The 13453-nt window shown below is 41.0% G+C and overlaps 1 protein-coding gene across 1 annotated transcript in view; it reads left to right on the top strand.

Moving 5' to 3' along the window:
* The window catches only part of Acin1 (apoptotic chromatin condensation inducer 1), a 47092-nt gene that overhangs the window by 697 nt on the left and 32942 nt on the right, over positions 1 to 13453 (top strand). Inside the window, exons 2-4 of the mRNA XM_055615766.1 lie at positions 1024 to 1089; positions 7073 to 7184; positions 7550 to 7669. Coding sequence (XP_055471741.1) covers positions 1024 to 1089; positions 7073 to 7184; positions 7550 to 7669 — 298 coding nt within the window. The remainder of the gene's footprint in view (positions 1 to 1023; positions 1090 to 7072; positions 7185 to 7549; positions 7670 to 13453) is intronic.

Raw genomic sequence — 13453 nt, 5'->3', positions numbered from 1 at the left:
GGTCCGAGTTAGGGGTACAGTTGGGCGGATGGGGTTGGCGTCTCTGTCTGCAAAAAATACTTTTGGGATAGGATAAAAATGTCCGCCTGACTAGATTAAGACCTTAGATGAAGGGAAATCTTGGTAGGAGGACTTGGTGAGAGACGGGGGTCTAATTTATAGGGAATCGAGAAGAGGTCTGAATTAAGAATTTGGTGAATCTTGGTTCGAGAGGTGAGACAGATTCCTTTAAGACTGGGGATTTCGTATCGGTTTGAGTAGGTGAAAATGATCTTGCCGTGAGGTTATGCGTATTGTGTATTGGTTTGGTGTAAATGGAGGGAAGGTGAAATGAACTAGTTAGAGTTCATTAGGGTACGTGGCTGACAATACAGAAGGGGAGTAGGTTAGTTCGGGGTTTGAGTTGACAGACCGTTGCTTATCCCGAAGCTGACAGTTTGTGGGTGGGTGTGGATTAGGTCAGACCACAGGTTACAAGGTCTGTGGTCAGTTTCTCTTTGAAATTTTAATACATTTGTCTGGGTGTCACTGTGCTGGAAATTGTGCAAATTCACTTAAAGTAGTTTTAGTTCTGAAAAACTAACCCAAGTGATGGCAAATCCAAATAAGCAGCCTCATGCTGGTGTCGTGTCATTTAAAACTTGAAGTATTTGGAGCGTTTCTTGCCTGTATTACCAGATTTGGAAGTGGCTCTTAGTCAAAACTGCAGGCAAATACAGAGATTCTAGTTCTGATTCTGTCGCTTTTGCTGATTTTTATGACATAGCCAGGTCACTGATTCTTTGTGTGCCTGCACTTTCCATCTGTATATTAGGGAGCAGTAACCATGGCTACCTTTAAGGGTCTTAGGAAGATGAATGAGAACAGTATTAGTCAAGAGCTTTTAGGCTTTGTGAAAGGAATATAGTATAAATGTATAGTTAAGTCATTTAATGAAAGGGCTGTGTGGAGAGGTAGAGATCTGGGTGGCTTTTTTGTTTGTTTCCCTGCCTGGCTTCTGATTTTTGCTCTTCCTTATACCAGGCTCTAATGCTAGAAAATTTACAGAAACACTCAACACCCCATGCTGCATTCCAGCCAAATTCACAGGTAAGAAAAAAGGTTGGTAGATAGAATGGGCTGTTGGGAGAAAAATGACAAATGGAAAAACGTAGTGTCATGTCTTCCATGTTTATCAAAAACAGTATTTTCTTAAATTATTTTTAACAAGATGTTCTCAAATAGTTGCTGTCTTTTTTATTTTAAGGCTTATTTTTATGTGTATGGGTGATTTTTCAAGAGTTTCTGCTGATTTATTTATTTATTTATTTATTTGAGGCCAGGCTGGCCTTGAACTCACAGAGATCCACCTGCCTCTGCCTCCCTGAATGCTAGGATTACGGGCATGCACCACCAAGTCTGGCTGTCTGCAGTTTTAATTTGGTGGGATTGAGACAGGGTCTCTCCATATAGCCATGATAGCTTAGAACTTACATTGTAAGCTGTACTGTCTTCAGACTCAGCAGTCCTTCCTCCCATCTTCTCTAGTGCTGGTATAACAGGCTTGTGCTCCAAACCCCCACATTTCTACATATGTTTTTATTTTGAAGACATTATTCTATAGTTAAAACAAAAATAAGCCTGTTGCAGTGGCCCATACCTATATCCCAGCACTCTGGGAGACACAGGCAGGTGGCTCTTTGTGAGTTTGAGGCTAGCCTGGTCTACAAATGAGTCCAGGACAGCCAAAGGCTACACAAAGACACACTGTCTCAAAAATAAATAAAATAAATAAAATAAAAGAATATGTATGTGTGTATAAATTTCTAGACCATATCATTTCTTAGGGTGCTTTGCAGCTTTTAAATCCCTTTATTTGCTGAGCAATGGTGGTGTACCTCTTTTGTCCCAGCACTTGAGAAGCAGAAGAAGGTGAATCTCTGAGTTCAAGGACAGCCTGGTCTACGGAGTGAGTGCCAGGATAGCCAAGGCTACACAGACAAACCGTGTCTCCAAAAAAAAAAAAAAAAAAAAAAAAAGACAAAAAGACCCTTCGTGTAATGTGTTACACACTTAAAGGAAAATGCATTGTTGTATGGGCCCAGGACTAGATGAGGTCCCAGAATACTGTAGAAAATGAGCTTTCCTCTTCCCTTGTTAATACCTCAGTAAGCTGTAAGTCCCATAATCTAGTCAGCTAGCTGAAGTTAATATTCATCTTCCTAGGGGGCTGGAGAGATAGCTAGGTAGTTAAGAATGCCAGTTGCTTAGTATTTCAAACTGGAGCTCAGACCCCAGCACCTACATTGGGGGACTCACAAACATCTCCAGTTCCAAGGGATCCAACACCCTATTCTGACTTTCAAGGACATGACTGAGCACACAAACACATGTATACACCCACAGATACATGTATACACACACCCCTAGATGAAGCTGAAAAAGTGGCTCAGTAGTTAGGAGTACTTGTTTTGCTTTATAGAGGACCCAAGTTCCATTCTCAGCACCAAGATGGTGGCTCGCAGACATCCATAATTCCACTTCCAGGGCATCCCAAGTCCTCTTCTGGCTTTGGACACAAGCACACATGTGGTACACATCTGTGCAGTAAAACACTCATGCATGTAAAATAATAAAAGTAAATAAATCTTTTAAAAATTTATAACAAGAAACTACTTAAAATATAGTCAATTCACAGTTGTGTTTTGGATCATTGGATTCTAGACTTTGAAGCCTTACTTGTATTTAAAGGGTTTTGTAGTAAATGTACTTGTTTTCTCATACTTAGAAAGCACACTTCCTCAGTGTCCATTGAGTACTGAGAGACCTTTTATAGTAAGTGAAAATTATTTACTATTAGAAAATGACAGAAAACATGGAACATAGTGGATTGAGTTGCTCTTTGGGGAGTCTGTAGACATGTAAGGACTCAAGGAGGGCTTCTGAAAACTGGAAGACAGTTATGGCATGTTATGGAATGGGAAAAAGGATTAAGCCTGGGCTTGCTTGCTTTTTTAAAAAAAATTTTTTTTATATTATTTCTAAAACAGGTATTTCTACATAGCCCTGGCTGCCCTGGAATTCCTGCCTCTGCCACCCTAGTGCTGGGATTAAAGGCATGGGCTACAACTCCTGGCGTGCCAAAGGTTTCTTTTTACTCAAAGAAAGCAAAGTGGATGGTTGCTTGGTAGGTTTGGAGTTTTTGAGGCAGGGACTTACTCTGTAGCCCAGGCTGTTCTCTAGCCTCAGCGTCTCTGGTGTTGTGATTGCAGGCATGAGCCATATACACTCCCCATTTTGTGGGTCATTTTATTTTTTAATGGAAGTGGAGTTACGAATCTCTCAAGTATTGAATGTATATTCTTTTCCTTGGTCTCTTGATGTCATCTGTTTAATACTGTATGTTTTCTATTTATGTTTATTTTGTGCCTGTGAGTGTTAGTACCTGCATTTGTGTTTGTGCACCATGTTCATGCCTTTGCCCTCAGCAAGCACTGGATACCTGGAACTGCAGTTAACAGGTGGTTATGAGCCACCATGTACTAGGACTCAAACCCAGGCTCTGTAAGACCAGCCAGTGCTCTTATCCACCGAGCCATCTCTCTAGACCTGTATTTGACTTTTGAGATACATGACAAAACGTTCTCCTGGGTTGGTAGAGTTTGATCTTTTAGAGAAACTAGTACTTGTTTCTTCTCAGATTTACGTATTTTATTTTTGTTTATTTATATATGTTTATTTGTTTTTTAAGACAGAGTTTCTCTGGCTGTCCTGGACTCACTTTGTAAACCAGTCTGTCCTTGAACTCAAAGAGATCCGCCTGCCTCTGCCTCCCCCAGTGCTGAGATTACAGGTGTGGGTCACCAAGCCTGACCCTTTATTTTTTTTTAAAGTTATTTATTATGTATACCGTATTCTGTCTGCATGTACACCTGCACCCCAGAAGAGGGCACCAGATCTCATTATAGATGGTTGTGAGCCACCATGTGGTTGCTGGGAATTGAACTCAGGACCTCTGGAAGAACAGACAGTGCTCTTAACTGCTGAGCCACCTCTCCGGCCCTCTTACTTTATTTTTAAAATTTTGTTTTGAGATTTAATTTGTTTGTACGAGTGTTTTCCCTACATGTATGCATGTGCACTATGTCCATGCGTGGTTCCTATAGAGGTCAGAAGAGAGGGTCAGACCCCTGGAACTGGAGTTACAGATGGTTGTGAGCTACCATGTGGGTGCTGGGAACCTAACCTACAGCCTCTGCAAGGGCAGGAGTTGCTTCCAACAGCTGATCCATCTCTCCACCCTGGCACTTAATCCTTTTTAGACAGGAGCTCACCCTGTAGACCAGACTGGCCTGGAACTCACAGAGATCTACCTGCCTCTGCCTCTTTGGTGCTGGGATTAAAGATACGCACCATGCCTTCTCAGTTTTGAGAAAAACAGTACATTATTTTTAGATAAATTGTAATTTATATAAAAATTTAAATGAAAAAGAATAATTGAGCCTGGGGGTTGGGCACATGACACGGGGAATAGGGTTCATTGTGGTACCACACACACTCCTCAAGCTGAGGGTGCTGATGCCAAAGGATTCAAGCTTGACACCAGCCTGGACTAGGTAGTGAGACCTTGTCTTCCAAAGCAGCAGAATTCCTGGAATGCTTTCTTCTTTTTAGGTAATTGTGACTAACCCCACTCTTTGGACTGATCACTTTAAATAAAACAATAATGTAGTTCCTCTGTTTGCCGTAGTGCTGCTGATTCTGATCTTTAATAAAGAAAAAGCCTTCCAGCTGGGCAGTAGTGGTGGCTCACGCCTTTCTTCCCAGCATTCAAGATGCAGAGGCAGATGGATCTCTGAGTTCTAGGCCATCCTGGTCTACAGAGTGAGTTCAGGACAACCAGAGCTACACAGAAAAACCCTGTCTTGAAAAACCTAAAAAAAGAAAGAAAAGAGAAAGCATTTCTTGGATCCAGATACATGGAGTAGACTTGCTTCATAGACTTTTTCTCCATTTCTTTGGTAGACTTTCTTAGACAGTTTTCCTTTTGTAATCTCTAACAAAAAGTCTTACATGTTTAGAAACTGTTAGATTTTATTGTTTATAGAAATTGTTTATGTATTTTTTTCTCATTTTTGGATTTTTGGGACAGTATTTCACTTGTGTACCCTTGGCTGTCCTGGACTTGATTTGTAGATCAGTCTGTCCCCGAACTCACAGTAATCCTCCTGCCTCTGCCTCTCTGAGTGCTGGTACAACAGGCATGTACCATCACGCTCAGCCTCTTCATATTTCTTTATAAGGTAATTTGCCTTTGATGCTTTTACTAAGATGTTCCATAATTTTTTTAAGATTTATTTGCTTGTTACATATACAGTGTTCTGTCTGCACACTAGCAGAGGGCACCAGAGCTCATTATAGTTGGTTGTGAGCCACCAAGTGGTTGCTGGAAGAGTAGTCAGTGCTCTTAACCTCTGAGCCATTTCTTCAGCCCCCTCATAATTATTTTTAATCTACTTTGTTTTTCAGGTGTTCTGGAACAGGTCTGTAGACCAGGCCGGCCTCAAACTCAAAGAGATCCGCCTGCCTCTGCCTCCCGAGTGCTGGGATCACAGGTGTGCACCACACTACCACCTGGCTTTATTTTTAATTTTTAAAATTGTTTTAAAGGAATAAAGTTTTTAGTGATTTATTTTTATGTACATTGATGTTTAACCTGCATGTGTGTCAGTGTGAAGGTATTGGATCACCTAGGACTGGAGGAGTTACAGACCTTTGTGAGCTGTCATTTGAGTGAAATTGAACCCAGGTCCTCTGGAAGAGTAGCTGGGGCTCTTAACCACTGACCCATCTCTCCAGCCCTCATAATTATTTTTAAGACATTTTAATATATCAAACTTAAATTTGTGATAAGCATTTTTTTAATAATTTATTTAATTTTTATTTTATGTACATTAGTGTGAAGGTGTCAGATCCCTTGGATTTTGTGTTACAGACAGTTGTGAGCTGCCATGTGGGTGCTGGGAATTGAACCCGGATCCTTTAGGAAGAGCAGACACTGCTCTTAACCACTGAGCCATCTCTCCAGCCCCTGTGATAAGCATTTTTAAAGCATTCACACATACCCTTTTTTGTTTCTTTGAGGGGGTGGACTGGAGCAGTGGTTCAGTAATTAAGAGTACTAGCTGCTGTTCCAGAAGACCCAGGTTTGCTTCTTAGTGCCCCACACTTTACATAGGTGGTGCATAGACACACATACAGACAAAACACCCATATGCATAAATAAATGTAAAAGAAAAACTGTTGCTGTACTTTCTTAAAACTTATTTACATTTCTTATATCTCTTTCTCCCTACTCAACCCCAATCCCTTCCAACACCCCAACACCAGATAGGAGAGAGAAAGCGTTTAGTGGGATAGGGGGCACAGTTCTCTTGGCTGCTTCCTGTTGGGTAGGGTGATCGGGTTCCTTGGAGCCGGTCCATTCCTTCTTTCAAGAGATCTCCAACTTTTTGTCTCACTGCATCAGCAGCAACAGGAGACGCAGGGAGGAGGCAGCAGCCTTGTTCTTTCTCTGAGCTTACCACACTCTCTGGGCTCTGGCATTCTCTCTCCAGAGTAATAAGATTTAAAGTGTCTGCCGCTGGCAAAGAGCTCCTCTCAGAGCCCACATGAGGCAAATTATTTGCTGCTGTGGACTATCTGAATCAGTCTCACATCCCAATCCCACACCTGGTATTAAAAACATGTTTATATCCACAACAAAAACACTTTATTATAAAGAACTTGCAAATAAAAAACACTATTAGCTAAGTTAACCAGACCCAAAGTATGTACATCACCATGAGCTTCTCTACAGTTGAAGTTATGAGGCTTCACGATGTATTTTATACTCGGACTGTGAAAATACATTTTTATGTACTTATCTATGACAAAAACAAAATATAAAACTAAAAATCTATGACAGGGTTAAGACCAAAGAACCAGCTTTACATCTTAGTTTATGACTTAAGTATCCATTATTGCATTCAGACCTTCTTGCTTACCTAATAGTTGCCCTTCCTTAGACTGTTACCCCATTTCTTCCACACAGATTGGGGAGGAAATGAGCCAGAACAGTTTCATAAAGCAGTACCTGGAAAAGCAGCAGGAGCTCCTTAGGCAGCGTCTAGAACGGGAAGCTCGAGAGGCTGCAGAACTTGAAGGTAAGCCCGGCTTGTCACTAACAAGGTCTTTGCTTTGATCTCTGTCACCAAGTAGAGGAGTCTAACTAATTCCCAGTTAGGTCAGGTGGGACTGCTGCTCATTTGCTTTCAGTGTTCTGTGAAGCCAGATGAGTTTCAGTTTAACTTAGTCAGGGAGAGAGATGCTCAGTTTGACTCTGAGAAGAGCAGGTAGAATTAAGTCATACCACCGTTTAGATGAGGCAGAGCTTAGCGCCAGGGAGGCCTTTTCTTCTATGGTATGTCTCTGTATCTAAACTGTGCCTGCCATCCTTCACTTCTACATAATTCCCACATGCTGAGCCCTTCACTCCCCTCCCTGCCCCGACCCAATGTGTACTTTGCAGAAGCTTCAGCTGAGTCGGAGGACGACATGATCCATCCTGAGGGAGTGGCTTCCCTGCTGCCTCCTGACTTTCAGAGCAGCCTGGAGAGACCAGAGCTGGAGCTCAGCAGACATTCGCCCAGTACGTATCTCCCTCCCCACTGCGCTGTTTGTCAGTCCTGCGTAGTTGGTGGGGGAGGTAGTGATGCCTCCTTTCATGCTAAGCCTCCATGAAAGTTCGAGGAGAAATCTGTGAAACTGATATTTGGCATCTGTTTTGAGAGCAATTATGTCCTTTTTGAAGTGTGGTTTTACTTTCGTGTTAATTACTCAGTGTCTTACGAGTCAGTATGTTTTCTCTGTACCTCTTCAGCCTTTTATAGCTCTGTGAATTTAGCAAGTTACAACTTACTTTCATGTTTGTTGTATGTATACATCTTGTCCCCACCCCACTCCCATATTTGACATCTGCTGTTTATTATTCAACAAATTTTATTAATGTATCTATGTAGATGAATGCTGTATCTGCATGTATGCCTGATGCCAGAAGAGGCCATCAGATCCCATTATAGGTGGTTGTGAGCCACCATGTGAATGTTGGGAATTGAACTCAGGACCTCTGAAAGAACAGCCAGTGCTCTTAACCTCTGAGCCATCTCTCCAGCCCTCAACAGACTTTTATTACATGCCTGCTAGACCCCAGGATATACTAGAGAAAAATGTGTCTGCCACAAGGAAATTGACAGGCTAGTTAAAGTAGATAAACAATGATAAAATCATTTTGTAATTACAGTTATATTAAATACTATATTAAAGGCAATGCAGACTGTTTTGTGAACATACTATAAAGAGCTCTAACCGAATATGTACAATTTGTTTAGGCAAGGTTACTTTTTTATTTTATTATAGAATTACTGGGAACCTAATTTTCCATAGTATCTCGTGTGTAAAAGGCTATAATTATGTAGCCTTTGTCTTTTGGAAAGATTTTAATTTTGTTTTGCTTGTTTGTGACAGGGTCTCCATATGTAGCCCAGGCTGTCTTGAAATGCACTGATGTTACCAAGCTGGCCTTAAACACAGAGATCCACTTGCTGCAGCCTCCATAATGCTGCGGTTATAAGCATGTGCCACTTGCTCAGCAAAAATGAAGCTTTTCAAGGGAGTGTGTATGTGTGCTAGCTGTAGAAAGCCAACGTGTAGATGATCAAATATTTTCAGCTGTCCTGTTAATGGTTGTCAGGAATGGCAGGCCCTCCATATTTAACACTTTTAGAATATCTGTGTTTTTAGAGTGAGTAACAGAGAATTTCTTGAAAAGGTTAATTTTTTTTTATTTATTTATTTTGGAGATGGTTATTGGACACAAAAATTTTATGTAAGTTAAAAGAAAATGAAGGACTTTCAGACTAATAATAAGGTCTTAGCTTACTTAATGTCTATATTTTCTGATCCTATTTTTGGAAATTTTGCTTTCTTGTTCACTAAGTAACCAAGAGTTACTTTGAACTGCTGATCCTCCTGCCTGATCTTCGCAGTTTGTAAATTATGCTATGGTCTATCACATCCTGCTTTCTTCAGTGCTAGAGATCAACCCAAGGCTTGGTGAATGATGGATAAGTACTCTGTCAACTAGCTGAAAATTCTGGGGCCTGGAGAGGTGGCTCAGAGGTTAAGAGCACTGGCTCCTCTTCCAGAGGACCCACATGGCAGCTTATAACTGCTTGTAACTCCAGTTTCAGAATGTCCAAGACCTTCACACAGTCATACATGCAGGCAAAACATGAATATACATGAAATAAAAATAAATTATGGGGCTGCAGAGATGGTTCAGAGGTTAAGAGCACTGCTGCTCTTCCAGAGGTCCTGGGTTCAATTCCCAGTACCCACATGTGCCTCACAACCACCTGTAATGGGATCTGATTCCCTTTTCTGGTGTGCATAAAAACAAAACACTTACACATAAAATAAATAAATAAATCTAATAAGAATTTTTATCTGGGCATGATGGCATACGCCAGTAATCCCAGCTCTCTGGGAGGCAGAGGTAGGTGAATCCCTGTGAGTTCAAGGCCAGCCTGGTCTAAAAATCGAGTCCAGGACAGCCAATGCTACACTGAGAAACTCTGTCTTGAAAAAAAACAAATACCAAAATTCAAAAAGATAATTCTGTTGGTAATAGGTTTCAAACCCAGAGCCTTGCTTATGAACTCTGTCCCTTGGGAATTTTGTTTCATGGGTTTTTTGCCTTTGTATATGTCTGTGCACTACCTGTGTTTTGGACGTCAGTGAGAAGAGCGTCAAATCCCTTGGAACTAAAGTTGCGAGCCATATTATGGGTGCTGAGAATGGAACCCAGGTCCTCTGGAAGAGCAGCCAGTGCCCTTAAGAGCCATCTTTCTAGCCTACCTCCCCTTACTGTAGTGTGTGTGTGTGTGTGTGTGTGTGTGTGTGTGTGTGTGTGTGTAAGTGTGTAAGTGTGTAAGTGTGTAAGTGTGTAAGAGAGACAGACAGAGTGCACATGTGCCATAGCACATGTGTGGAGGTCAGAGGACAACTTGGAGCTCCCTCCTTCTACCATGTGGATCCTGGAAATTGAACTCGGGTTCAGTCTTAGTCTTAGTGCCTTTACCTTCTTTAGCCATTTTTCTGGCCTTAAACACTTCTTTTTACGTTTGTATGTGTGTCTGTGTGTGCATCTGTGTATGTATATTGCCATTCCCCCTTAGAAACTTTTTAATAAATTGACACTGACAACTTTGGAATGATTAAAAAGTTCTTCAGAGGCTTCTTTTTCTCAAAATAGGGAAGTAGACCTTCTGTTGGTCCACTCTGTGCTTATTGCTCTTCTTTTGCCCAGATTATAAAGCCAGGATAGATCGAGAGCTCTATATTATAAATGAATTATCGTTCTCAAAGTCATGAGAATAGTATTGAATTACTGTAAAATACATATCTCTTATTAAAGTAGATTGGGCATTAGTACATGTATTATCTGTTAGTGAAGAGAACATAAAAACTTTTAAAACGGAAGATAGTACATGACACAAATGATATACATATATACCATAGAATTTTTTAACAAATTTTTATTTTTAATTACTTGTATCTCTGTGTAGTTCTGTTCACAAAAGTGCATTGAAACACCTGGAGCTGGAATTATAGGTGTTTGAGCCACCTAACATGGATGCTGGGAACCAAACGAGGGTCCTCAAAAAGAGTCATATATTCTCTTAACTATCGAGCCATCTCTTTGGCTGTCTACTTTTTTTTTAGATGCATTCGTTTATTTAGTGCACCGATGCCAAGGCTCACGTGTAGAAATCAGAGAACAGATTAATTAATCTGTTTCTATCATCTGAGTCCCAGGGATTGAATTCAGCTTAACAAGCTGGTGTCTTTACCCACTGATCCATCTTGTCTGTCCATTATTTTATTTTGTTTTTGTTTTTCTGAGACAGGCTCTCTCTGTAGCCCTGGAACTTGGTATATATACCAGGCTGGCTTCAAAAACAGAGAGCCACCTGCCTTTGCCCTCTCAGTGCTGGGATTTAAGATAGTCACCACTACTCCGGGCTGTCTTGTTTTTAAGGCAGGGTTTTGTTCTGTAGCCCCAGGAGGTCTATCTTCCTTGCCTCCCAAGTGCTAGTATTTTAGATATGCAACTACATTGCATTGTAAGAGTGAGAGGTCTGGGCCTGATCTTCCAGAGGGTCTGGGTTTGAACATCTACAAGACAACTGGCAACCGCTTGTGTCTCCAGTTCCAGGGGATCTGATACTCTCTTCAGGCCTCCACAGGCATCAGGTACAGAAATAGCGCATATACATACATGCAGGCAAAAATACTTATATACATAAAATTAAACTTCTAAAAAAGTGAGCTATCTTAGAACCAGAGTAATTAGAGAATGCCTCATGGTGGGGATCTAGATTTGCAGTGATCATTAGAAATCAGTAGTGTGTAAATTGGCACAGAAACAAGAGGATTATTTTTAGGCCAGTACAAAGACATAAAGACAGGAATACTGTAATTTTTTTTAATGTGTGTGTTTGAGTATATGTCAGCCGTGTGTGGGTTTCTGAAGAAGGCAGAAGAGGGAGTTACTCCGGAACTGAAAGCCTGTGAGCCTCCCATTGTGCATGTTGGGAACCAGTCTCAAGCCCTCTGGAAGAGTAGCAAGTATTCTTAACAGCTGATCCTTGTCTCCAGCCCCTGTAATATTTTTAAAGGATGGATAGTAGACTTGGACTAATACCACCGAAGTAAAGTTACAAATTTTCAAGAATACCTAGAAAAAAAATTTAAAGGGTAGATTGAAATAATAGTACAGAAGGCTTCAAATGCCAAGCCAGTAAATATGAGCTTTAAAATTTTTTTTAGGTAAGTGGAGAACTCTTGAAAGTTTTCTCAGAGTAAAGACTTGTGTTTTTTTGAGGAAGATATGCTAGAACTAGGAGGCAGCAGTTTGGTCAATAAAGTGCTTGAGAACTCTTGTGTAGATCTAGGATTTACGCCAAAAAAAAGGTGGCTATGGTGCTATATTTGTCATCCCAGCACTAGAGGGTGGGGACTGGAGTCCCTGAGGCTGATTAGCCAACCGGACTAGCCTGCTCAGCAAGTGCCTGGCTAGTTAATGAGTCTTCCTTTTTTTTTTTTTTTTTTTAACTTATTTACCTTTATTTTATGTGTATAGGTGTTTGACCTGAGTATAAGTCGATGTAAGAGTATCAGATTATGGAGCTACAGACAGTTGTGAGCTGTCATGTGGGTGCAGGAATTTGAACCAGGAGCCTCTGGAAGAGCAGTCAGTGCCCATAACTGCTGAGCCAATTCTCCAGTCCTAATGATCCTATTTTAAAAAGCAAGGTGGCTAGAATCAGGCTGTAAAGTGATTAAATAAATAAATAAATAAATAAATAAATAGAAAAGAAAAGAAAGACAAAGTGGATGGCACTCAAACACCCAATGTTGTCGCCTGGTGCGCGCAAAGATTTTGAAAGGATAGCCAGTCTTCAGTGTTTTAGATCCTTGCTGTGATTATAATTGATAGAGGAAAAATACCCAGGGAGTAGGGGGTGGGGAAGGAGAGAGGTGAATTAGAAAACAGGAATTTATTAAGTTGTAGAGTACAACCAACAATTGCCTTCAGTGCTCCACACTGTATTTTATACCATGGACTTCTTATCTTGCCTAGGAAGTGCATCTCACTAATGATGTGATATAGCCAGTCATGGTAGCACTAGTTCAATCCCAGTTACTGAGGAGAATGAGGCAGAAGAATTCTGGGTTGTGGACAGTTTGGCAATTTATCAAACTGTAAAAAGGCTGTGTGTGGCTGGATGCAGTGGAATACGACTGTAATTCCAGCACTCGGGGTGGCAGAGAATGGTAGATCGATGTGAGTTCCAGGCCAGCCTGGTCCATAAATCAAGTCCAGGACAGCCAAAGCTACACAGAGAAACCCTGTCTCGAAAGCAGAAAAAAAAGGCTGGGTCCTGGTTGTGATGGCTCACGCCATTAATCCTAGTACTTGGGAGACAGAGAAGATGGTCTCTTGAGTTCAAGGCCATCATGAACAACATAGTTAGTTCTAGCTAGGATTAGTAGATCCAGACCCTATATGGATGATGTGGTGATGGGGTGGAAGAGTTAGGAGTGAGTAGGCTCAGTGGCTAAAGATGGTTTTTGCCAAACTTAAAGGAAAGAGCTTCCAAAGGTTGTCGTCTGATCTCCACACATGTGGCATGTGCTTGTCCACATATGTAAACAAACATATACACAATAAATAAAACATAATTCCTAGGTGACCTGGAACTTGCTATCTAGACCAGGCTAGCCAATAAAGTTTAATTTTCAGCAAGTAAAAAAAGATGAGGATATGGTACAGGGTTAGGGATATAGCTCATTGGCAGAGCACTTGCCT

The sequence above is a fragment of the Psammomys obesus genome, unplaced genomic scaffold (genome assembly GCF_907164565.1).
Source record: "Psammomys obesus unplaced genomic scaffold, mPsaObe1.curated_primary_1811, whole genome shotgun sequence".
Taxonomy (NCBI): Eukaryota; Metazoa; Chordata; class Mammalia; order Rodentia; family Muridae; genus Psammomys; species Psammomys obesus.
The sequence above is the reverse complement of the archived record's forward strand: the minus strand, read 5'-3'. Positions and strand labels throughout refer to the sequence as shown.